The sequence below is a fragment of the Brachyistius frenatus genome, unplaced genomic scaffold (genome assembly GCF_029030835.1).
Source record: "Brachyistius frenatus isolate BFR_SWC_R1_liver_20210118 unplaced genomic scaffold, ASM2903083v1 Contig_1, whole genome shotgun sequence".
NCBI lineage: Eukaryota > Metazoa > Chordata > Actinopteri > Embiotocidae > Brachyistius > Brachyistius frenatus.
In genome coordinates, this window is record NW_027210600.1 from 9,890,336 (window position 1) to 9,915,067 (window position 24,732).

Here is a 24,732-nt window from a genome sequence, read left to right on the forward strand (position 1 = left end):
TGACATAATACAGCTACAAATCCTTCCAGCAGTGTAATTAGATGCAAACGTTGACCCGTTGTGCTCTTTAACATACGATTTTGGTTTGGAATTGTGCCTGGAGAATCCATTGCTCTGTACTTCCAGCACACGTTCTGATCCATCTGGTACGCGCGCACACACACACACACACACACACACACACACACACACACACACACACACACACACACCAGGGTGAGTGCGTCTGTCTGGAACCGGTAGAGACAGAGAGGAGGTCTGGGAATGCTAAAGGTGGGGGGGAGCGCCGAGGGAGAAGAGGTGGAAAGTTGCAACTTCAGGGCAATATGGACCGCGCGCTATGGGGAGGAATGCATGTGTCTTTGTAGGAGAGTGAAAAAGCAAATGAAAAGAAGAGAGGAGGAGGAGGAGGAGGAAAGAAGCGAGGAGGGTGGGATCTCAGCTAAGGCTGCAGCGTGGCTTCTATGTCTGAATGAAAGAACCTCTCTCTCTCTCCCGTTCGCCTGCTGTCTGTCTGCATGGCTTGTGTCCGCTGCAGCAAATGAGCACATCCAGAGCAAACACAGCGAGAGTTTCCAAGTGACTTCAAGCAGCAAGTAAATATTTTGCAGAAACGTCAGCTGAAGGTGCAACTTTTCATTTTCAAGTGCTTTATTGAGGTTGGTCCCTCTTTCTAAGAAGCTTTTTTAGTTCTTAGCATTTTACCTGCTTTTGTTGCTTTTAGTTTTGCAGAAAGGAACTTATTTTTGAGAAACTGTCATGTGATGGTAATTAAGTTTAAGTAACTGGAAGATTTCTGTCTTTCAGGAAGTTTTGCTGTGATCTGCAGGTGTTTTTGCAGGTATTATACATTTAGTGACAAGAAGTGAATCTCCTCCCATCACAGGACTTTGGGACATTGGTTCTACCAAGCTCTTGGACTGCACTGCAGTTCTGTGGCTGATCAAAAGAATTCCTGGATCTGGATCAGTTTGACCTTAGTTTATTCTATTTTCACACATCTCGGTGTCAGCTTGCCATATGGGCGTGATGTGTGGGTTGATAATTTAACCAGAGCAATTCTGAGCACTTTTTAGGTCTCTGGCCAACTTGCAGGCAGGTGTGATGCTAGGTCAGTGTGTTTGATACACACATTCACACTTCTACACACACACACACACACACACACACACACACACACACACACACACACACACACACACACACACACACACACACACACACACACACACACACACACACATACATATGGTTGCCAAGACATCAAGTGAAAACATCACATACACCAAAATGTTAGAGAAAATCTACCTTTGAGTCTCCTATCTGTGTGTCATATATGCTGGTGCAGATGTAACATGTACACTGGCCTCCCTTTTCTCACATATTATTCTCAAATATCACATACAAGCAGCTGGTTTACTCCATTATTGGGTCAAGAGCGGAACTGTCCTGAACTGAAAGACAACATCTGTCCACCATGACCCTACAAAGCTGGAATTCGGTCTCACAGCACACCTTCTCCCCTCACCTGCTTCTCCCCGTCCTGCTGCTGCTCCTCCAGGCCTGGCGGGGGAGCTGTCACCCCCAGTGTTTGGATTACAAACCTCCGTTTGAGCCCCGGAAGCAACTGGTCTTCTGCAAAGAGTATTCCAAGTTTGGATGCTGTGATCTGGAAAAAGATATGGAGATATCAGGGAGATTTTACTCCATCATGGACAACTTTGACCATTCAGGTTACGCAACGTGTGGCAAATACATACGCAGCATCCTCTGCCAGGTAAGACAACGCCTATTCTAATGGTTCAATTTAAAACTTGTCATCATGTCTGATGATGTCTCTATTCCTGTGCACCCAGATGTTAAAAGGATGATTTTTGTTATTATTTGCATTCGATTATATATCACACATTTTAATTTGGAATCCACACAAATCTGTTCCACTTTGTGTTGTGATCCAAAGTAATGCAAGGTGTCAATTTGTCTGTCAGCAAATGATTGCAACCGGTTGTTGACGTCCATTACACCAATATGTCTTTGAGAGGATGTGTGGTTTGTCATGAGTGAGGACCTAATCTCAACAAAGTAGTCACAAACAAAATGTGGTTTTATGACTTCATGGCTCATGCTTGCACAGCTAAACCACAGTTTTAACTGCAGATTCATGACTTTTTTGATGTGTCAGATGTGCTTGTAGTTAAATAAACAAGTGACGCTGTAAACATTTCAGCTATAGTCTGGTGTAAAGGCCATACGAGGAAATGAATATGAAATTAGTTATTGATTCAGAGCAAATGTCAAGAGCCAAATTTTTGACACTGATGCAAGTTTCTAAAAAAATAAGGTCAAAACACACCAAATATTTGACTTCAAACTGTCTAACAATGCCTTGAAAGAATACTCACTGGTTATGTTTTTCCCATTTTGACTATATATACAGATTACATTAAACTACACTTAATCCCCCTCAGATTCCCAGATAGCATTTGTTTAGTATCTTCTCTCACACGAGACATCAGGAGCCTCTAAAGAAGAACAACTGCATGAAAAAAAAATTGCGTCTTAATTTAACAGCCCATTAACTGCACTTTCCTTCTTTCTTGGTCTAGGTTGTTTTAACCTGGAAACCTTTCTGAATTTAAAAGTTATTGTGATAATATCATCATTAATGGAGCTACATCATAAATACTGCAATTTCCTCACAGTGGGATTACAGTCATTCTTAATTTTAGGGAATGTTATTTCATTTAATGAGTATTTCTATTTCAGTATCATAGGGTTTTACTTTCTTTTCTGAACTCCCTGATCTCAAGAGATCCTGGCACTGAAACCCAACTTCCCACTCACTGGAAGGAGCCTGGAAGCCAGTCCCACTCACACATTGCATTATTAGGTGCTGACTTTGCAGCTCAGACGCTAACTACGTGCAGATCGTGAACGTAAATTGAATAATAGGCACAGCCCAAATTTTCTCCACAGAACGGCTGATGGGCGTACTATAAAAAAAACCCAACTTTAACCTTTTATATCAACAACAAAACAATGAAAAAAAAAAAAAAAACATACTTCAAGACTTCCCAGCAGTTTAATACATCACACACCAAAGGCAGTGACAAATCTCTGACTTCTAAAATATAGGTTTCTATCACTGTGGTAATTATAGCCTACGGTGTTTCTTTCCAAGCAGTGCAGGCTGTGTCTTGAGTATAATGACAGAGCTACAGTGCATGCCAACTGTTTGACTATAGGCTGACTTCAGTACAATGTAAATATGTAAAGTTTCTACATTACATACAGATTCTATTTTAGTTAGCTCCTTTACACAAACTGTTCCTTAAATGAGGATAAATTAACTCAAGAGTTATTCTAAAAGTAACTATTTTAGTTGCAGCCTTTTTTTCTGCGGTGGACCAGCCCTATAAATGTCTGTCACTTAGTGAGTGAGAGATCATAATTACTCCTCTGGTTGACTGTATGCCACAACCTCCTGCCGTAGCAGTGTAGTGACCCTGTCACAGAGAATGAGGCCTACCACCATGTGAAGCTCATTTCAGCCGCTTGTATCTGTGACCTTATTCTTTGGAGTTCATGTCCATAGGTGAGGGTGGGGATGTTGACCGAATGGTTAATAGAGAGCTCTGCTTTGCCTTGCGGCTCAGTTCCCTCTTCTCCTCTTCTGTCTGATACAGTCACCACATATCTGCTGCTGCTTCTCCCAGTCTAATGAAATGAAAAGCTCACGTTTCAAATAAACAGCCCTGTGGCAGATTGGACACGAACCAGCCATACACAAGGATTTGACTTAGTCTTGTTTATGCTTTAGATTTGTGACCAAAGGTTAGCCAAATAAAGTGGACAGAGCACAGAGATATGTGGCTGTTCTTTCTTTGATAATTGATTATTTTTAAGATTCCTGTTGTCACAAACCCTTTGTTTAGTCTTTGGAGAGACAAACACACACTCTGTGGTTTTCAGCTCCAAAGTCAATGGTTTGAGCTGGTCAAGTTATCCCACTGCCAGGGTACTAACCCTGGGTAAACCCACCACACTGAGGCCCTCTGTTCTAGCTGCGCTACAGGAGCTTCCTGGCACTAATATCAATCGCACAGCGAAGAGAGAGCCAGGTAGACAGATATAAAGAGAGAGACAGATAGAGGGGGAAATTGTGTGTGTGTGTGTGTGTGTGTGTGTGTGTGTGTGTGTGTGTGTGTGTGTGTGTGTGTGTGTGTGTGTGTGTGTGTGTGTGTGTGTGTGTGTGTGTGTGTGTGTGTGTGTGTGTGTGTGTGTGTGTGTGTGTAAGGGACACAGGAGGGAGACTGTCACCGTCCAAGAGATTAACTGACCAAACAAACAACCATTTCCTCCTCCGGCCAGGGTTACAGGATATATCAAGTTCCAGCTAGAGAGGGACAGAGAGAGAGGAGGAAGAAAAGCACGAGAGTGACAAGGAGAGATACATTAAAAACAATTCAGCAGAAATGAGACAGATAGAGAAATAGATCAATAAAGCCCATAAAGACAAACATACTGGCAGATTTAAGGGACCTTCAGTTGAAAGGTTAAGTAGGTTTATGCAGCGTGACATACAAGCATGAGATGGTGTCTGTGTGTGTGTCTTTTAGGTTTGGTTTGTTTTTGTCATAAAGCAACCCACAGATAACACTCTTCATAATTGAAAAGACTGAGAGAGAGAGAGAGAGAGAGAGAGAGAGAAAGAATACGTCAGTAATGTTATGTCAGTAATTAAATAATAATCAACAACACCCACCTGAGGGCTGTTTGAGGTCAAAACCATTCAGCGTGCACTTAACCAGGCAACGGAACATCAAATTAGTTGTTTTCCACGGATGCATTTTTAATAAGCACTTTTAAGCACTGCAGCAGTGTTTCTGCATGTTTCAGGCTGTTCTCACTTTAAAAAATTGGCCCCTGTCCCCTGCTCTGACAGCAGCAGACAGATGCACATGTTTAAGGTTCCAAGTAGCCCATGAACGCACCACAAATACAGGGCTCTAGCTTGCATTCGGCACAACGTGGACTTAAGTGTCTTCACTGTTGCCATTTATCAATTCAGCACCCACATTGTCTTAACAGCAAATGTACTTGCGCCCATGAAGATGTTGGTGTTAAAATGAGGCGTGGTTAGGTGCACTGCTTTACTATCATGAGGCAGCCATAAGTGATCACAGAGTTGATCAACAAAAACCTTGTCTTAAGTTACTGGTTCAGTATTTTACTGTGATATTAAGGACAGATTATTAAGATAGTAATATGTGCCTACATAGCTGTGTGCGCAGCGTGCTTACACTATACTTCTTACTCCCGCAGACACATGCAGCAGGGCTCAAACAAGCAAAAGACTACAAATAAAAAGATTGCAATGTGAAATAGTATAATTGTGCACATCAATCTGTTCAATCTACGCAAAAGCAGATCTGTTTCCTATGCAGAGTTATTTTTCTTCACAACTTTGAAAATCCGCCATTATAATACGAATCTGCCGAGGTACAAGCACATCTGGCTTTCAAAGGGAATGAGATGATAGTCTGATATGGTTCATTTCATGTTTTACCCAAAACACAATTATGATTAAATAGAGCACTAAGTACCGTCCCTGTGAACCGTGCGCCTTAATTTGTGCTCAGATTTTCTGCCGTTAAACTAGCAAAAGTAGATTTGGAGATGCCCTGAATGCACATGCACCACACGCTTCAGACTGTGCACTTAAATTGTTAAAATTGAGATCCAGTGCTCAGAATCTATAGACCTACGTTTTTATTTTCTTCACCACTATCACAACTACTGAAGCTTTACAGCTTTACAGTGTCTGCGTCCAGTTATGATTTACAGCAGCTGGATCACACCTATTTTGATAGTGAAGTTATGGCAAAGATACATCTTCTCTTTTGTCTTTATCGCTCTTTGTTTTATTTTTAAACGGTGCTTCCCTTTCTCCACCCCCCTTTAAGAGGGTCCAATCCATACATTTACCGGCCATCTGTTTGCCATGACTATTTTCTGTCTCTCTTCTATAATAAAAGACAGACATTTGGACCAGTCAGTGCTGAATGGGGAGTTAGTAAAACAGATGACAGTAAAAAAAAAAAGTATTTTAGATTCAGTTTAAGTTTGAATTTCGGCCGGTTCTGAACTGGATAGTGTAAACACCAAATTATAGCAGTTTGAAGTGGCTGCATTGTTAGGGACCAGCTGTTAGTAGTTACATGCATTTATCCTACCCTATGATAGTAGGACCAAAATAAGACCGTCTCACAACAGGACCGGGTTTTCAGCTTCAGCGGGTCAAACAAGAAAGATGTAGATGTAGCTGTAGATCAGTGATGACTGGGGATCAAATGATTTGTTTCCAATACATTCTCAAACCCAGACAACAAAATATTTATATTTCCAAAGACTCACAAAATGACCTATATGAGTGTTTTTAGTGCCCTCTGTAGGACCAACACATTCTGATACCTTCATCAGCCAAAATGTAATATATGGCTGTTGGAGAGTAGCGGTGATAGCCGTACTGGACCTTAACTATCATATTAACAATAACAAATACATGATTAACATTGTGAAACAGTCACAGTTTATACTACATCACCTGACTTGCTCCTTTTTTCTTGTCATAATCTCCAGCTACGAGTGGTCACAATAAATGTAGATATGGGTTGTTTAAAGCTGCTTGTCCAGGCGAACTATACTGCCGTGTTTCAGGGGAGGACAGTCTGCCTTTCACCTTACACATGTACACTACATATATCTCCATTTAGCCCAATAAGCAAAGTAAAACCTCTGGATGACTTTTTTAAATACAACGCACTTCTGCGTTATAAAGAAGATCAAAGAAGATGTTGGAAGCACAACGGATTCAGTCAGTCAAGCTGCCATCTGCTCCACATCGCAGTTTTTTTCAGACACTCCTTTCATCATCAGTTCCAGCAGCTCAGACTGAACCCAGCTTTTGTTTTGCCCTGTAGAGCTAAAACTGTTTCACAGGAAGGCCTTGATCTTTACCCAGCAAATTACTTTCAACAACGACTCTCTGTTCAACTTTGAGTGTATTTGTGTCTGTTTTGATTAATAATGATTTATGCATTTTTTTTTTAAAGCATTGGTTGAATTTGGTGCCCCGCTGAGATAGAGCAGCAGTTGTCTTTGTGTGAGCTCAAAATCAAATAAAGCCAGAAACATGCAGTCTTACCCACTTTGATTAAGCAATATCACATTAGTAACTTATTAAGGTAGTCATTTTACGTGAGCCCAAGAAAAAGAGATAAATAAAAGATAAAACTGAGACTGTGCCTTACCAACCCAGCATTATATGTCAAAAAATGCAGTGCAACCTGAAAAAAAAGGGAAATAATAATGGATTTTGTCATTCCTATAATTATTCGTTGAATAATCATGCTCAAAGATTTAGAACTAGGTTCTCATAATGCAAATATTAAGTACAAAGTTGATCTGGAGTCTGTTACCTCGGTGCGGGCTTCAACTTGTTTTTTTTTTTTTACCGAACATTTGTTGACATTTTCCCAAATTGGCATGACTAAAAGTATTTTGTAAAAGTTATTGATAGTTTTTGTTTGTAATGTATACATAAAATAGCCATAAATTCATTTGATTTTCAACTTAACTTAAAAACGAGATGACTGTCAGGCAGGTTTGTCTCACATGGCTGACGTCTGACTCTGCTGCTTACAGTATGAAAACCTCCTCTGTAGGAAAAATAAACAAAAAATACAGAAATTATTGCAGATGCGAATGCAGTTGTAAAAACGCAAACATATCTAAATAATGTATTAGCCAATGTATGCATAATAGCGTGCACAAACTGTATACACACTCACCCACACACCAAACTTTCTTCCTGTTCTGTCTCTGCAATGTATCCATAATTAATAACTTGTCATAATTAATAGAGCTTTTTGAGTTTGACATGCACAAAGAAAAAAAGGGGACATTTTTTAAAGCAGTCTTTTCAGGTACAAGCACACGTGTTCATACACAGCTCATTGGGGTTTGTCCGTGGAGGTGTTTCCGTCAGATTCATGAAATAAATACAAATTTTGTTAAAGTTACAGGTGACTAACATGTGGAGTGCCATTTTTGTAGTCTTTTGAGACAAAAATTCACCACTTAAGTAATCGTTTTGGACTATAGCAGTTGTGATTTATGTGTTAAACATGACATACGTGATTGAAAGAGTGAGAATGATAAGTGTGGATCTGTGTCTTGCCATTCTGTCTCTGCGCTCCTTTGTCCTTCGCCACCATAAATATTGTATATATAACGATATAAATATAAATATAACGATGCACAATCCCAGATAAGGAGAGGCATCGTTTTCATCCTTGAAACAGCGGAAACTGTCCCCTTTTATAGCCATAACAGACCTTGTATTTAGGAGTGTTTGCCCCTTTACCCTGCGGCTTTTATCTTTGTCACAGGGTTGCTTATGGCAACTCAGTACGGGAGATCACAGTGACCGCATGAGGATCCCTTTCCCCCACAGAGCTGGAGAAACCTAATCATGAAGTAAAAATTCCTTCACAGCAGTAATCTCCTTTTTTTGTTTTTTAAACGAGAGAGAGGAGAAGATTGCGACACAACACAACTGTCCTTCAAAATACACGGAAAAAAATAATCAATCAAATTTTTTTTATCTGTGCAAAAACATTTAAAACCTTTAGCCTAGTTATTTTTTTGTTGTTGCTTTAATGCCAAAACCATTCCTTAGAAAGACACACTAATCTCAACAAATCATTACAAACAAAATACATTAAAAAAAAATTTTTTTACAAGCTGTAATAGAAAAGTCCTATTTTTACCATGATTAATTCTCCTTTTCTCGGAAATAGACACATGCCAAACTTGCCTGACACTGTCCTGTACGCACAGTTCATGCATCAGTTAACCATTTGATCCAGTTTTTCATATTTTTGTTCTGCCAAATGCTTTACGTGTGAATAAGTGACCTTGTGCTGTTTGTTGTTTGGGCTCTGTTTCCTGGTGATGATCAGTTTGGCTGATCTGGCACTTTGTGAAAGCGCACCAGCCGGCCACATGATGGTTTGGGTGTTGTGCCTCACTGTGCCTACAGCTCCCCATTCTGGGTGTGGACAATGTGGTTGTGACTTAATAACTGAGTGGACATTCCTGGGATCCATTTATACGATACTACACTCAGACAGGCTGTATATAACCCAGGCCGGACCAGTCAGAGAGAGTTGGTGAGGAGTTGTGTTAGAATCCATCCTGTATTTATGTAATTCATACTTTCATTCATACATCCTTAACGCTTCCTCTGAGATAAACCGTTTAGTTTAAAAGAGGGTTATTATGTAATATTTGTAATGATCACCATTTATAAAAACAAAAAATTACATTTCCAAGAAACTGTTCCTTTGGTAATTATTAAAGAATTTTCAAAATTGAAGTCGATTACTCTGTTTGTTTTTCCTTTGTAGGAGTGTTCTCCATATGCTGCCCACCTGTACGATGCCGAGGATGCCAATACACCCATGAGGATGCTGCCAGGACTGTGTGGGGATTACTGCTCCGACTACTGGCTGCAGTGTCGCTACACACTCAGCCTCCTCCTGGAGGACTTGAGGAGTCCACAGCAGTTTGCAAACCTGACCGCCACAATAGAAGAAGATCGCAGAAGGTTCTGTGACTTCCTGGAGCTGAAAGACAAACAATATTGCTATCCTAATGTATTGACAAATGCAGGTATGAGTTACACAAGGGACAGTGTTCCTTAGAGGGCACGTACACTGATTAAAGCTCATCTTTGATTTAACAGTAAGAAATATTGGGAATAATATGCCCTTACATAACCAACACAAACTAACAGAGCAAATATATTAGGTCTTAGCCACGCACTAATTTAACACACTAACTTACATTGAACCCTTTAGCATCCTATGTCTTTATACGAGTTTAAAATTATTCACAATCTTTTTTTCCACACATTTCCAGAGCTAAATGTTAACCTGGGCTCGGTGCGCGAGGATCCTGAAGGCTGTCTGGAGCTGTGCTTGCAGGAAGTTGCCAATGGACTGCGTAACCCTGTGGCCATGATCCACGCAGATGATGGAACTCATCGCTTCTTTGTCGCCGAGCAGCTGGGTTATGTGTGGGTGTATTTGGCCAATGGCTCCAGGATCGACCGTCCTTTCCTGAACCTCACACAGGCTGTCCTCACATCACCGTGGGCTGGAGACGAGAGGGGATTCCTCTGCATCGCGCTGCACCCCAGGTTCATACTTTCATCATAATAGTTGGGTTATATCTAGAACTCAACTGTGAATTTTAGCACTGTTTTCCAGAGGGAAAAGTCACTCTGCCAAAGTATGACTTGGACCTTTATATTGAGCATCTCTTCTGTGCCTAGGTTCACCACAGTCCGAAAAGCCTACGTGTACTATTCTGTGTCGGTCAAGAAGGAGGAAAGGATACGAATCAGCGAGTTCACTCTGTCATCACATGATGATAACCAACTAGACCATTTCTCTGAGAGGTGAGCACTCCAATATGTGTTTGTAGGGTTTTCATGTAGGTCTAAAATAGCACAGGTATATTCATTGATTTCTTATCTCTCCTGCTGTAGAACCATCCTGGAGGTGGTAGAGCCGGCGTCTAATCATAATGGAGGACAGATTCTTTTTGGTCATGACGGATATCTATACATCTTCATCGGTGACGGCGGGCGAGCTGGGGACCCATTTGGAAAGTTTGGCAATTCACAGAACAAGTCAGTATAACTTAATGTTTTGGCACCTTAGGGTGCATGAGGGATGATAGACTGACAATGTTGACTTCTCATAACACCTTACATTAAACAACAGTGATGAAGTATATGAAAATCACAAACCAAACGGTTTGATTCGTTCCACGACAATAACACTAAATTACACAACTATCATGTGGGAAGAAAATGACAGCCCTCATTACAAATCCACAAGTTTATATGTAATTTAAAATAATTTACCCAAATAAGATAAACATTCTCTTGATTGCTCTAAGAGGGTGCTCATCATTTTAATTTTTACCAGACTCCATGACGTTGTTGAGATCTTGGCAACATGAACAAATAAAAAAATAAGCAAAATACCAAAGTCAAGTCAGAGCAGCGAAGAGCCGACCAGACAGACTTCTAGTCAGAGGAATTCCAGTCAAATGAAATCCAATGAAAAGGATAACAATTATGGAGAACTTCAAAACTGTTGCTCAGTGGGAACTATACATGATAGCTTTGAAAACACTATAACGCAAATTATTACCTCAAGGGTGCAAATTAAAATTTAGTTTGCACTTGTGTCAAAAATGTGTATACTTGATACCTACCGGTGTAGTTTACAGAGATTAAGGTGTACTGAGAATATACTGAATCGTTTGTTACAGTATTATCCTCATGACAAGCTTTACACACGTGCCATTGATTGATGTTTATCATTTCCAAATTCATAGTTGGATTGACGACAGAAGGAGAAAAGAATAAATCACATTAGTATTTACAGATGCCAACGGGAGATATGTAATAGCTTAAAAATCTAAGAAATATGGCAATGCGTGCACATATACACACACACACACACACACACACACACACACACACAACGAGCTTTTATTAAAGGGACTTCAGGGCATTTTTTTGTTGTTTACTATGGTTGTAAACATTATTGCTCAGTCAGTGTCAGTAAGTATTTCTGCTGAAGACATCAGCTGTTCTTCTGAGGTGTCCTCCAATACAGTTGACAAGCTCCACAATTTCCATCACAACCAACAATGCGAAATAAATAACAGCCAGTTTATTTTCCAAGTTTATAGAGAGACTAAAGTAAACAAACTTAATTATCGATGGTATTGTTTGTGTGAAAAACCATCGTGTGTTTAAGAGATGTTGACACTTTTTCTCCAGACATGTATAGTGTAACTATTTTTTTCTGAGGGAGCTTCTTGACATACATGCTATAATAGCTTTTCTGGGAATGAGGGAGGATGCAGCCTACCAAGTCTAATATTGACACTACACATCGTAGACCACCACACACTGGTATGTGGAAGGAAGGGAGAGGGAGAGTGCAGGGTGTGATGGGAAGGACTGGAAAAGGGCTACAAGGAAAGAGCGACTAGCCTGTTCTGGGGAGGAAGGTGTGAAATAAATGAGAAGAGGGAGAAGGTTACTTAAGGCTGGAAAAAGATGGCGAGAGGGATCGAGAGAAAACTGAAAACGAACAAACCTTTATTCAGTCTCGGTCAAAGAGATATTGGAAAGTAGAATAGAGACGGGGGCACATATGAGGAATGGTTTGCAAAACAACTACTGTATAATGTATATTTACTGTGTATTTAAAGGTAAGGCATTAACAAAAGGGCAGGAATCAATGCAATGTTGAAGAACATAGCTGCGGGGAAAAAGACAAAAACACAAAAGAAAAAAATATAATGAAAAGAAAACAGGAAATTTTAATCAATGAGAAAAAAAAAGGATGGTATGACAGACCAAGAGGACTTTGGAGTTGAACGCATAATTTCTGCGCAAGGGATGTCTCAACCGAAACAATAACTAAAGAGGTTAGATGACATCAAGAAGTAGCGTGGGATCATGGGAGTTGTTGTCTACACTCTCATTTTTAGACTTTTTAGTGCGGAAAAGTTACATATTACACCTTTAAAAATACAGTCCATGGGTGAAAATGAAAAGTAAAAGATTCAAGCCGAAGCCGTGATGCTCACGTCAGTCTTTGAGCTGCTGTGAATCTCTTTCAGTCTTTCGTCTGTCCTTTGTGTTTAACAGGTCAGCACTTCTTGGCAAGGCGCTACGTGTTGATGTCGACGACAATGATGATGGCGCCCCGTACAGCATTCCCTCAGACAATCCATTCCTGAGGGAAAAAGAGACACGACCTGGTAAGTACTTTTTGATATCCTGCATGTGTGGAAGAATTTGATCATGTCTGGTGACTTTTAAGATGAAGTGAACATTTCAAATATCAATCTAAACTTTACTTCAGACTTTTCTGAGAAGTTCTCATGAAGGAGAACTCCTCTTTAAAGGGACCACCTTCTCTAAATGGATTGAGGAAAATCACTATTCATTACAGTAATATATGCTTTGAGTTTCTGTATACAGTTTCAGTAAAATATTCATTAAATCCACACAAAGGATGTAATTGTCTTTCCTCCTTTCTGTGCAGAGATTTATGCGTATGGAGTTCGCAACATGTGGCGTTGTTCCATTGACCGTGGTGACACTGCTACAGGCGCAGGCAGAGGCCGGATGTTCTGTGGCGACGTGGGCCAGAACAGATACGAAGAGGTTGATCTCATTGTTAAAGGTATGAGGATTTTAGTTCGAAGTAATATTTCACTTTTCACACAGGTTTCTAGGGTGGGTTTTCAACATGAATACCTCGACATGAATCGTCACATTGACAGCATTCGTGTTTTCACAGCTTACATAGAAATAGTTCACTCTTAAGTAGAATCACTGTCATTATTTATCATATAAAACTGTTATCTCTCTGTATCCATATTATTGTCAGAGAGGTTAGGATAAAATTAAGGATGGGATCTGGGTATATAGAGTTCAAAGACGGCACGATAAAACATTCAATTACAGTATTATGTCTTTTTTTTTTTTTTCAAACCAAATAATATCTGTGTGAATCCAAAAGTATATTTACTGCAATATGAAGTGATTCCAAATAGAATAAATTATGCAATGGATTTTTTTTCCCTGAGTAGTTTCACTATTTCAACACATTCAATTAAAGGAGGCAACTATGGATGGAGGGCCAAAGAAGGCTTCAGCTGCTACGATCGCAAACTCTGCCAAAATTCTTCTCTGGGTGAGTCCACTTTCTGGGTTACTTGAAGTCCATAAACTGCATCAAATGTTAACACGGAGGGACACAAAGTAGCCTCTGCAAAATGGATACAGATGTTATTTTCTTTCTCTCTCTCTCTCCCCCCCCCCACGATCCACACTACTGAGAAGGATTAAATTGTTACAGTTTGTTTGTTGTTTTTGCTCTGTAAAAGCCTCTCAACAGTCAGTCGTTCTTCATTTTAAATATACATTAGTATTGCCTTCTTCTGATATAAAAGTAACAGTAAGAGATAACGGAGGTGTTTATGCCTTTGCAGATGACATCTTGCCTATCTTCGCCTACCCCCACAAGCTGGGGAAGTCAGTGACAGGAGGATACATCTACAGAGGTTGTCAGATGCCCAACCTCAACGGACTTTACATCTTTGGGGATTTCATGAGCGGGTGTGTGTTTCAAAAATTTTAATTTCAGAATTTCTCTTTAGACACATTCTTGCCCGTCACAGCAGAGATCCAGGGTCCAAATTGTGGTAACAGTAATTGCAATATCATCACAATATATAGCCCAATGCAAACACACACAGATCTGTCTTTTCTTTGATTGTGGACTTTCAATCAAACAGTATGTTTGTGGCTGATATGTGCATGTCTGTTTCTGTTCAGGCGCCTCATGTCTCTTAAGGAGAATGTCACCACAGGTGAATGGCAGTACAATGAGATCTGTATGGGAAAAGACCAGACCTGCAGATTCCCCAAACTCATCAATAGTTACTATAAATACATCATCTCTTTTGCTGAGGATGAAGCAGGTAAAAACCGTGTCCGTGTGTTTATTATCTGTGTCAAGCATCGCATTTAGATGGGTATTTTTCTTTGGGTGGTATTTTTGATCTTACTAAATTTCTACTAAACTGCCTTCATTTCTTAGGAGTTAGGAGAGGGTTAGGTAAACATTAACTCTGGTTTGAATGATAAAGACTGCTGATTTACTGGGAAGAGTGTTGAACACATGCTGCTTGTCTTAAGTGGGTTTTTTCTCCTTTTCTTTTTTTCTATGAAAGTGTCTGAAAGCTAGCACGGTCACATCCATGAAATTTAAGTTGCCAATTAGTTGTCAAGCAAATAATAGAAGTTAACAATGTGCTGTTCAGGTAATTTTATTCTACTGTTGCAGCATAATCGGAATCATAGTTTAACATTACACATACACCTTATGAAGAAGAAGCACAAGTTATTGTCTGTGGTGTTTGACTGTGCAACTTCTGGTGCATTCGTGTGCAACTGGGAAGAGCAAATTAATTTGTGTATTTTTCCACACAGTGGAAAAATACACAACCGTAGAACTGTTAATATCCCACTAGGAAAGTGGGAGGTTTTTGAGAGCTCCAAGTAGTAGGTTGGATGTCACAAGACAGGACTGTGTTTATGGTTAAAGGATGAAATATACTTGCTCAGAAAATAACAGGAGATAACGAGACTTGATTTGCCTGGTATTCCCAGTTCGTCAGCTGTGTTAAATGTTAAAAATGGCAGTAAGTAAAAAAGTGAAGAAATATAGTGTTCAAAGCATATTGACTTCCTGAGCTCCATTTTGTCCCTGTGTTGGTTTGTATGGATGAAGTTTTCTATTCTGACTACGGAAATAGAGCACATTTTTGGGGTCTGTTGTCTGTTTGTGAACAAGCTCCAGAAGAAAACTTTCCAAATTCACAGCTGCCTTGAGTGCATGATAAATCCATGATGGTAATGTCAATAGACGCTCATCCAGAATGTGATTGGTCAAATATTTGCAGGTAAACAGCTACTGGTGGTAATTCTCCACTCATGTGCCATTAAACCAAAGAAGGGGGAATAACGAGTTGAGGCCATTAAAAGATCGCAATTTGAACCCTCAAACATTGCAATATGACATGAAAATACAGTTTAGCTCAAATAAATCACGCTCAGGCTTACTGGCATATTTAAAATGAGAAGTTCAAGCAAAGTCTAAATCTCTTTAGTGTAAGACACCTTACCAGATGTTAATCACAATATTTTCTAATTTATGTATTTTCTCTACTGTTTCATACTTCTCTTCATGTTTTGAAATTGTTCTACCTCTCTCCTCGGCTTTCTTGGTCTTTCTCCCAACTGTACTCATTGTAAATATCTCCCTCCCTCTTCCTTCCTTTCTCTCTGGTATTTAACATCTTTCCTCCATCTCCCCTCTTTGTCTTCTACTCTCCGCCTGTCTGCCTGCCACACTCCTATCTCCCTTTCTTCTCTGAATTTTTCTAGGTGAATTGTATTTCTTAGCCACAGGAGCTCCGAGTGCCACAGCCAGAGCAGGACTCATCTATAAGATAGTGGACCCTTCCAGGTAGCGTACCCACAACACATCACTTTAGTAACCAATACACTTTCATCATGACCAAGTGGGGTGTGTGGTGTAGATGTTTAGGTACTGCCGATCAAATCTGAGATGGCTTCTGAAATCCACAGTCAAAAGGCAAACTATGCATTTCACCAGAAGCAGGTTCAACTGCTATGACGGTCCCAAGTAATGAAGATATTGTGGGTAATGTAGACCTTGAACAAACTAAATATTACATCATTATTTACTTAAGTAGAAAAGGGATTACTTCTGTAAACAACTATTGTACCTCTCAGTCTCATCCCGTTCTATGATGAAAATGAGTTCTTACTTATGTATTATTAATATCAGCTGACGTATCTGACCAACACATCTACTCCTACTACGAATGATATCAGCCCAACAAAAGGACAATATCAATTGATATTAGCAATATAGATATGGCCATCCAGGGCCGTCTTCCACCTTCGCAAGTAGGCCATTGTCAATTATACACGAACGTAGGAGAGAACCAGTGACAGGACATTCGTTGTCATGGTAACAGCAATAATCATATGGTTAAGGTTGTGATATGGTCGCTGTTTGGGCACCAAAACTACTTTGTTAGGTCAAGCAGAAGATCGTTTGGGTTTAGGTTCAAATAAGTACATTTGTTATGTAAGTACATCTTGAAAGTTAACTTATGTAAGGCAAGTTCTAATAAGTCAAAGCTGACTTTTGTTTTCACACGGGACAAACAGCGGTTTCCTGGGACATGAACAGTGGTCTCCTGGGGGAAAGTCCTATTTTTGATCCATCCGACCACCCCCCAAACCTCTGCCAACATGGACTTTCTCATCCTTTTTACTGCATCACCTGACTTCCTCAGGTGACGATGACGAGAGGTCACATCAAATGTAACCTCCGGGCTTACTGAGTTTGCCTATGTGAGGTGATGACAACTGATGACAGCCATTTAATAGGCTGATATTCAAATTTGGGTAGAGATTTACCTGTGTAGATCTAGTTAAAGAGAAGCTGATACATTAAAAATCAAGCTCCACAACTTGAATAGCAGGTAAAAATGGACATATATGTGTGGTAATATTTCCTATCCTGAACACATAGGCGAGCGCCACCCGGAAAATGCAGTATAAAGCCTTCACCTGTTAAGATAAAGGGAAAACTGGTTCACTTTCACCCCAAAGAAGGTAGGAAAAATCCTAAAATAATGTTTCATATACTCCTTTTTTTGGCAATCTTGGCAATGTGCCACATTTGGTTACATAACATGGACATACAGTATGTATTGATATGTAAAAATGTATTTCAAGTTCTATTCCAGCAGACTTGAAGATTCATTTATTAAAGAGCTTTGGGGCAGTTGTGTTTTTTTGTGTGTAATGATTTTCCTTTCACTTCACTTAGATTGCTTCCCCAAAGGTTGGGATAGTCAGGGGTTAGGGTTGTATCTGTCTGCATTAATCGAGCTTCTTTAAGTAACAACATGAGATTAAACTATTTACATCATGTATTAGAGTCTAGATGGATTTTTAGCACTTTACAAATGTTTTCATTTCTTCCTTGTCTTGTTTGCAGAGTTTGTAATCAACAAGAAACCAACTGTCGCACCTCCCACGACGACCACGGCAAAAACTACGACGACAAAAAAAACACAAATAAGAAAATCACCATACATAATAAGAAAACCACCAATGCCAACAAGAAAAACAACGAGAAAGACAACATTACCAACAACAACAGCAGCTGCAACAACAAGAAAAACGACATTACAGACAAGAAAAACAATGAGAAAGACAACATTACCAACAACAACAACTATTAAAGCAACAATAAAAACAACCTCAGCCACAACAATAAAACCAACAACCGTACCAACAACTGTCCAGATGGCCATGGCAACAACTCCCGCCACAACCGCATCCACTGGTAGGCCGACTGGTGCACCTGTTAATCAACCTAGCTCCACTGATTACCCAACTTCTAGCACAACTGTTAACCCAACCTCTAAATTGATCGTTAAAACTAACACTGAATCTACTACTAAACCAGTGCAGACTTTGTTGCTGGGAGAAGCCACCAGCATCAAAACGGGTGGGTTATTCTTCTGTATTCTATTTTTGCTTTACATTTTAACAATATAACAGCTAATCAAACATTTTCCAACGCCAGGAATAATGTCAAAAGAAAGATTCTTATTGTTCTGATCAGCTTTGCTTCGCTTTTTTTTTTTTGGTTGACCGAAAATTACAATGATATTTATATTTATTTTATAAAATATAAAATTATATTTTGCAGGGTAGGTAAGGCCTTACTGTAGCTCAGTTTTGGCTGTTAAAGCATTTTATTTAAAGCTCCATAACAGTTATGCAAATATTCAGGCAAATCTTTAGTGTTTGGTAAAAGCTCGTAAATAAATCAATTATGATAAAACAGCCAGTGGGGTTTATTGATAAATGAGACTGTAACATATTTATATAAAATTATTCTGTGAATTTTTTTCTACACTACTTGAAAAAAATACTGTTTAAAAAAATACTGTTTAATAATAAATAAAAACTTCCATTACTTTAAATTTCTATCAAATCACCAATCATAATACTGTATCTTAATAGGCAATTATTTAGTAGCCTATTACTTACTGTATATTACCACTCCTGAGACTTTTTAAATCAATATGCACTCAAACAAAAAAAAAAATATTTAATGCAATTTATTTATGCTTTTTATGATTCCTATTAAGGTACTTTTGTGTATTTGTTTTGATTTCTCACTCTGCAATCAAAACTTTAGTTTGTAAGTAAAAATATATAAACTGAGAATACAACTATTTGGATTGCAAACAAATTCTCCCTTACAGTTTTGTTGGTTTTGATCACAGACTTGAGAATTTTGCTTGTGTCACAAAAACTTCCAGTTGGGAATCAAAAACTTTGTTTGCAAAACAAAAACATTTGGTAGCGAGTTAAGTTGAACGTAACAGGAGAGACCTCTGCTCATGGAGGATGTGGGAGTTTCTGTTAGGGGGTTTAACATGGATCCTCAGCACGGCTGCAGACAAACACCTCGTGCTCTCCCTCCGTTTACGTTACATTGCTCTTTTGTTTTGAAATGCTTTTAATTGTGTCAGCACAGTTTTCCCTTCCCTTATATTTGACATTGTTTATGACGGCATACTGATCCCTTTAGTGGGATACACAGTGCTGCTCGCCTTTCCACTTGTATATATCGTTTCCTGTCCCCTTGGATGAAGAGCAGCACATGTTGTTGACAGGATCTGCACCACTCGGGGAAAACCACGTTAACCTCCACTATCTCGGAAAAGATATTTGCCGGTGGAAATCCGAGGAGCATACCACTATATATTGCTGAAGGGATCAGCATGCTGATGGCATTGGCAACGTGAAATATAACCAAAATAGAAGTCTGTGCTGACACATTTTAAAGCATTTCGATAGACGAGCAATATAATGTAAACATACCTCCATGTCGCTCGACACAGTCCTCTCGGGTCGGAGGGAGAGATGTGTCTCTACAGTGGTCAACAGTTGTGCTGTGGATCCAAATCAAACTCACCAATAGAGAAACTCCTGTCTCATCAATCAGCATATGTCCTGCCCATTACATCTAACTCACAATCAAAAGTTTTTGTGACACAAGTCTGTGACCGAAACCAACAAAACTCTAAGGGATAATTTGTTTGCAATTGAAATTGTTTTATTCTCAGTTTATATATTGTTACTTACAAACTTGGTTTTTGATTGCAGAGCAAGACATTTTACATCAAAATAGTTTTTTATACTTGCAAAAAGAAAACAAAAGCACGTTAATAGATCCAGTGCACTTACTTCACGACACCTCTCATCCGGAAGAGAATGGACATTATTGAGGGACTAAAAGATTAAAATAGTATTTGCAACATTACATGTTAATAAAAGTAAATGCTATGAAAATGTTAAAGATTTAATATTTATTACAGTAGTGTTCAATGTCTCAACTTCATGGGCTTGTTTTTAATTCATAAGCTGGCCTCTTTGGATATAAATTTGGGGTGAGGCATTGCGCAGGCTTTTGTGAAACTCAGGTTCTGTGGAATTAGCTCAAGTGGCCTTTATTCAGAATTTCGAACCTGCTGACATGCTATTCTTTGGCTGGTACAAGAGTCTAAAGCAGGATAAATGGTTCGTATTTATGTGTCGGGAATTTGCACTACTTAATTTAAATCAGGTGCTTTGGCATTATTTATTTTGAATAAATGGTTCTGCATCAGCCTCAGTTTGGACATTCATCCTTGTGTGTCTGTGTCTATGTCCTTCCTTCGCAAATATTCAGTGATAAAAGTAATTAAATAACTTTTGTAAAATCCGAGCTCTGTCAAACACAGTTTTAAGTTACCAGTCTGGTGTATTAGTTTGAACAAAAGATTGAAAAATATTCTTATTTACTTTCTTGCCAAGAGTGAGCTGAGAAGATGTTAATGCCAATGTTGTGTTGGTTCAGTCAGTATCGGACATCAGCTAGAGGCCAGTTAGCTTAGTTGAGAAAAAAATAAACAAACTCATATAGCTATAGTTTATAACCCTCATATACACAAATAGCTATCTCGGCTGTTCAAAGGTATTAAAATGTAAGGACCAGCACCTCTAAAGCTTGCTTATCTGATTAGTACATCAACCAAAACGTAAAGACAATTATTAGTGGTTTACTGCGTTGAACAAGTTCTTTGTATTTACACCTTCTTTTAAAGTGTTAAAACGTGAACCAAATAACATCTTATAATGCAAACTGGCAGGTGGACTTTTTAGGTTCACTCGGCATGCCTATTGCTCAAAGCCTCAGTCTTCGCTATGCGATGATGTTAAAGTCAAGCGCTTGTTCATAAATGTAGTTTCAGCAATGGCGGAGGTGTTAGAGATCGATGAAGCGACACGAACAATTGTAACACGGCTAGCAAATATCGAGGAATTTAAACCAGAATCTGCAAAGTCTGCAATGGTGTTTTACAAACTGCTCAGGTTGGGAGGGCGCAGTGGGGTTTCTGTTGTCTCTTTTGCTCACAACATACCTCATATGGTGGTCATATGGAGCTCTAAAAGTTTCAAAATTAACCGGAGGTCATTGACCATGAGGATGGAACAAACAATCCTCAATGGCGCATGGCCAGACCAGTATTTTTACGCAGTGAATTTGGGTCTGGTAATACTAGGATTTTTTTTTTACCTTTGAAAATAACCAACATTTCCTCGGACATTCCTTTATTTCCAAGAAGCCAACTAGCAGCTGAAAGTAGCTCCTTATTTATCCGAAAGATTTGATCTTCTCATCTAACTCTCGGCGTAAAAGCAAGCAAGTGTATTTCCCAAAAAGTGAAACTATGAGCACATTAGGAAAGTACATATATACAAATAAAGATCAAATAAAGAGGGTGATTCTGTCTCTCCCTCAGGTTATCGCACAACCATCATGACTGCAGCCTCTTCTAGGATTGCTCAAACCCCAATCATCACCCCACCTTCAACAAGAAGACATGGAAGACCTCTTCAGTATCCCCCAAGTACCACCTCTCAACCTTGGACCTCACTTCAACCTTCTCCCTCTACATCCACAACATCGCTGAAACGACCCCAGATGGCTTTGACCTCGACACTTTATCCCAAACATCTTGGAGCGTTAACTACAACACGGGCCCCACATTTGAGTCAGAAGCCTACACTATCATCCTACAAGTCCCAGAGACCACCAATCAGCACCACACCGCCTAAAACGCGCGAAGAGAAGCTGTGGCTCGGAGAGAAGCTGGAAAGTGCTGGCGAGGGCAACCAAGTGTATAAGAGGCCCAGAGGCAGAGGTCACAGGTACAAGATAGGAAGAGGAGGGAGAAGGCTGCGTGCTGGCTCAGTGCGACTTGTGAGTGCTGATGGTTTGTCTGATCGAGGCAGAGTGGAGATCTTCATCAGAGGGGAATGGGGGACGGTCTGCGATGACCTTTTCACTAGCAAGGCAGGTACCATAGTGTGCCGACAGCTCGGCTTCACAACGGCGCTGGCAGTGATGAAGAAGGCTGTGCTGGGGGAAGCAAGCAGCAGCATCAGGATCATGTTGGATGATGTGGAGTGTGAGGGTGGGGAGAGATCTCTGCTGGAGTGCCAGAGGTCCAGGGTTGGGAAGCACAACTGCTCTCATGAGGAAGATGTCGGGGTGATTTGCGGTTAGCAAAGAGGGGTTGAATGTAAAAGTATAGGATGAAAAGTAGAGGACGGTGGATGGGTGTATGGTACTGTACCGCACAGGAAATGACAGGAATATTAAGGAGCGAGCTGACAGAAAGAGAGTGTTTGATGAAGGTACAAAAGCTCATGATATTCTGCACTTGTTAAGGATTGTTGTTGGAGAGGTAAAGATTTCCATGATTTGTATATTCTCATTTTTCTGTGTTTTACATATTGATGTAAAGTTTTTTCAGTTTTCACCAAATTCTAAATGCTCAAGTGTCTATCTACGTACATTATCTTAGAATACTTTCTATCCACTTCTATAAAAGAAGTGTGAAGTGGAATGAATAATTTTGGAGAAACTTTAATGACATTCTGGATATCCACACTTTGATGAGCAAAAAGGATCCATCTTTCTAATACAGTTAATTGTGAGAAAATATGTATTTTTGTATTGTATAATTTCAGCAGATTTATTTTCTAAAGCAGGTGTTAAATGATTTACATTTGAATAACCTTTGAATGTAGTTTTAAAGGTGCAATATGTAAGATTTTTTTTGTTTATGTATGGGATATGTGCATTGTGTTGCAGACATATCGACTGATGGTAGCATGCCTACCGGGTAAACCTGGCCAGTCCCATCTCGTAATACCACCAGGCACCTCGAGAGGCGATAGGGGGTCATTATAACGTTCAGTCGGCCCTCAATTCAACATGACAGGAAGAAGAAATGGATTCGAACAGTAAACTCAACGACGGCTCAAACTCTTGGCAAAACATAGACAAAACAAAAGTCAACATTGGCATGGCTTTCCACAGCTGGAGACAGCTTTTGGCGAGTATAGGTATAACGTTTTACGCTGAACTCGTAACATTTCGACTAAACTGGCAAATAAACAGTTTCTTGTGCTAACGTTGGCTATGTAGCAATAGCTAATGAAATGTAACTCATTGTATAATGTTGCTGACAGTGTTTATATGTGTGTTAGTTAGTAAGTTAGTTGTTTGTTAATTTACCGGTCAGATCAGTTAAAATCACTGTATGTGTCCCAACTCTATTCGCTCATCATTTAGCCATCTTCCAAACCGAAGCAATTTTATGGAGGAGACAAACTAGCGGTACTGACGTTGTTTGAACAATTCAAAACAGATCTTTAGTGCCGCTAGTGACAACACAAACCTTGCCGTAAAACATTCTTACGTGCTGTCAATTTATGGTTTTGCTGTGGCTGTTTTCTTGCTATTACACACTGGCTAAAAAAAAAATGGAGATAAGCAAGCAATAACCTAAACTACAGGCTTAACCGATCACCATTTTCGATCCAGGACTGTATCCACTGCTGGATCCTTTACCATCATAAGTTATACAAAATAAATGCCCAGCCAATTTCTAACTAACTGCAGGGAAACACACAAAATTCAAACAAACCGATGAAACTCAGAAGAATTTACGCTAATTTGAGTCACCGCCCCCTCCCAACGTACGAAGTGGTATTACAAGACCTGAGTTAAATCTTACATGATGCACCTTTATGCTGAAAAACTAGAAAATGCTGGACATTCTGAGCAGTGAATGTAAAACAATGTTTGCCGTTTAACACAGAGATCAGAGGGCACTGGGTGCCTGTGATCTGAATAAAATGTACTGCAAATCGATTTTCATCTAATTTTCTACGACTTTTCATTTTCATACGAATGTATTCTATAAGGAGCTGCAGAACGATAGCTCTTTGGAGCATATTGATTTTTCTTGAGAAGCTCTCTGTATCTCGAACACAGTATTTGTAGGTCTACCAATGAGGACAGATAAAGCTCTTTTTTTTCTGCGATAGATTCAAGGGCGTTTAACCCATCATTGCTCACTTTTGCTTACTTTGAGACAGGGATCAAACAGGACTTAAAATACATGTTTGCGATTACTCGTTGACTGTTAATATGGTTTCCAAATTTAAGTTAAACGTGTTAGCCAGACAGTCTGTAGCTCCACTCGCATATCCAAATGTTTTTGGCCAGATAAAGATAAGCAAAAATTCGAAGTTATTGTGGGTTTAACAGTGTTGTGATGAGCCAGTATTATCTGAGATGCACAAATATGATGAAAAAGACCTTACCAACTAAAGTAATTTCCATGTAACACATTGTTTTGGGAAAAAAAAATACTTTAGGCATTTGAAATATTCAAAAATATCTTGCTATCTGAAACAGGATTTGTTTTGGGGGTGAGGAGGTCCAGCTGTCAAGCCTTCTTGTGTACATGCTGTCGACGTTTAGACAGACGGAACAGATTCCTGTGTTGACGAGTTGCACTGCAGCTCTGAAGGTC

The 24,732-nt window shown here is 39.5% G+C and overlaps 1 protein-coding gene across 2 annotated transcripts; it reads left to right on the top strand.

The window, feature by feature from the left end:
- The first annotated feature begins 499 nt into the window (after positions 1-499).
- Positions 500-24,049, top strand: LOC138615513 (HHIP-like protein 1). 2 transcript variants are annotated; one of them, XM_069689183.1, is made up of 15 exons: positions 500-659; positions 808-1,777; positions 9,474-9,738; positions 9,988-10,267; positions 10,403-10,528; positions 10,619-10,762; positions 12,809-12,921; positions 13,209-13,349; positions 13,788-13,862; positions 14,161-14,287; positions 14,507-14,652; positions 16,121-16,202; positions 17,304-17,386; positions 17,775-18,125; positions 21,643-24,049. In XM_069689183.1, exons 2-15 carry the CDS (start codon positions 1,478-1,480, stop codon positions 22,407-22,409), a joined length of 3,000 nt encoding a protein of 999 aa, XP_069545284.1. In that variant the 5' UTR covers positions 500-659; positions 808-1,477; the 3' UTR covers positions 22,410-24,049. The 2 variants fall into 2 exon arrangements, with proteins under 2 accessions (XP_069545284.1, XP_069545283.1); XM_069689182.1 differs by having other exon boundaries at positions 500-1,777.
- The last annotated feature ends 683 nt before the right edge of the window (positions 24,050-24,732 follow it).

Bases quoted from the DNA above. Each gene is read 5' to 3' on its own strand.
- LOC138615513 (XM_069689182.1), top strand. From the start codon at position 1,478: ATGACCCTACAAAGCTGGAATTCGGTCTCACAGCACACCTTCTCCCCT. The intron at 10,763-12,808 runs GTCAGTATAACT...TGTGTTTAACAG, and splicing joins TTTGGCAATTCACAGAACAA to GTCAGCACTTCTTGGCAAGG. The intron at 18,126-21,642 runs GTAGGCCGACTG...TCTCTCCCTCAG, and splicing joins CGCCACAACCGCATCCACTG to GTTATCGCACAACCATCATG.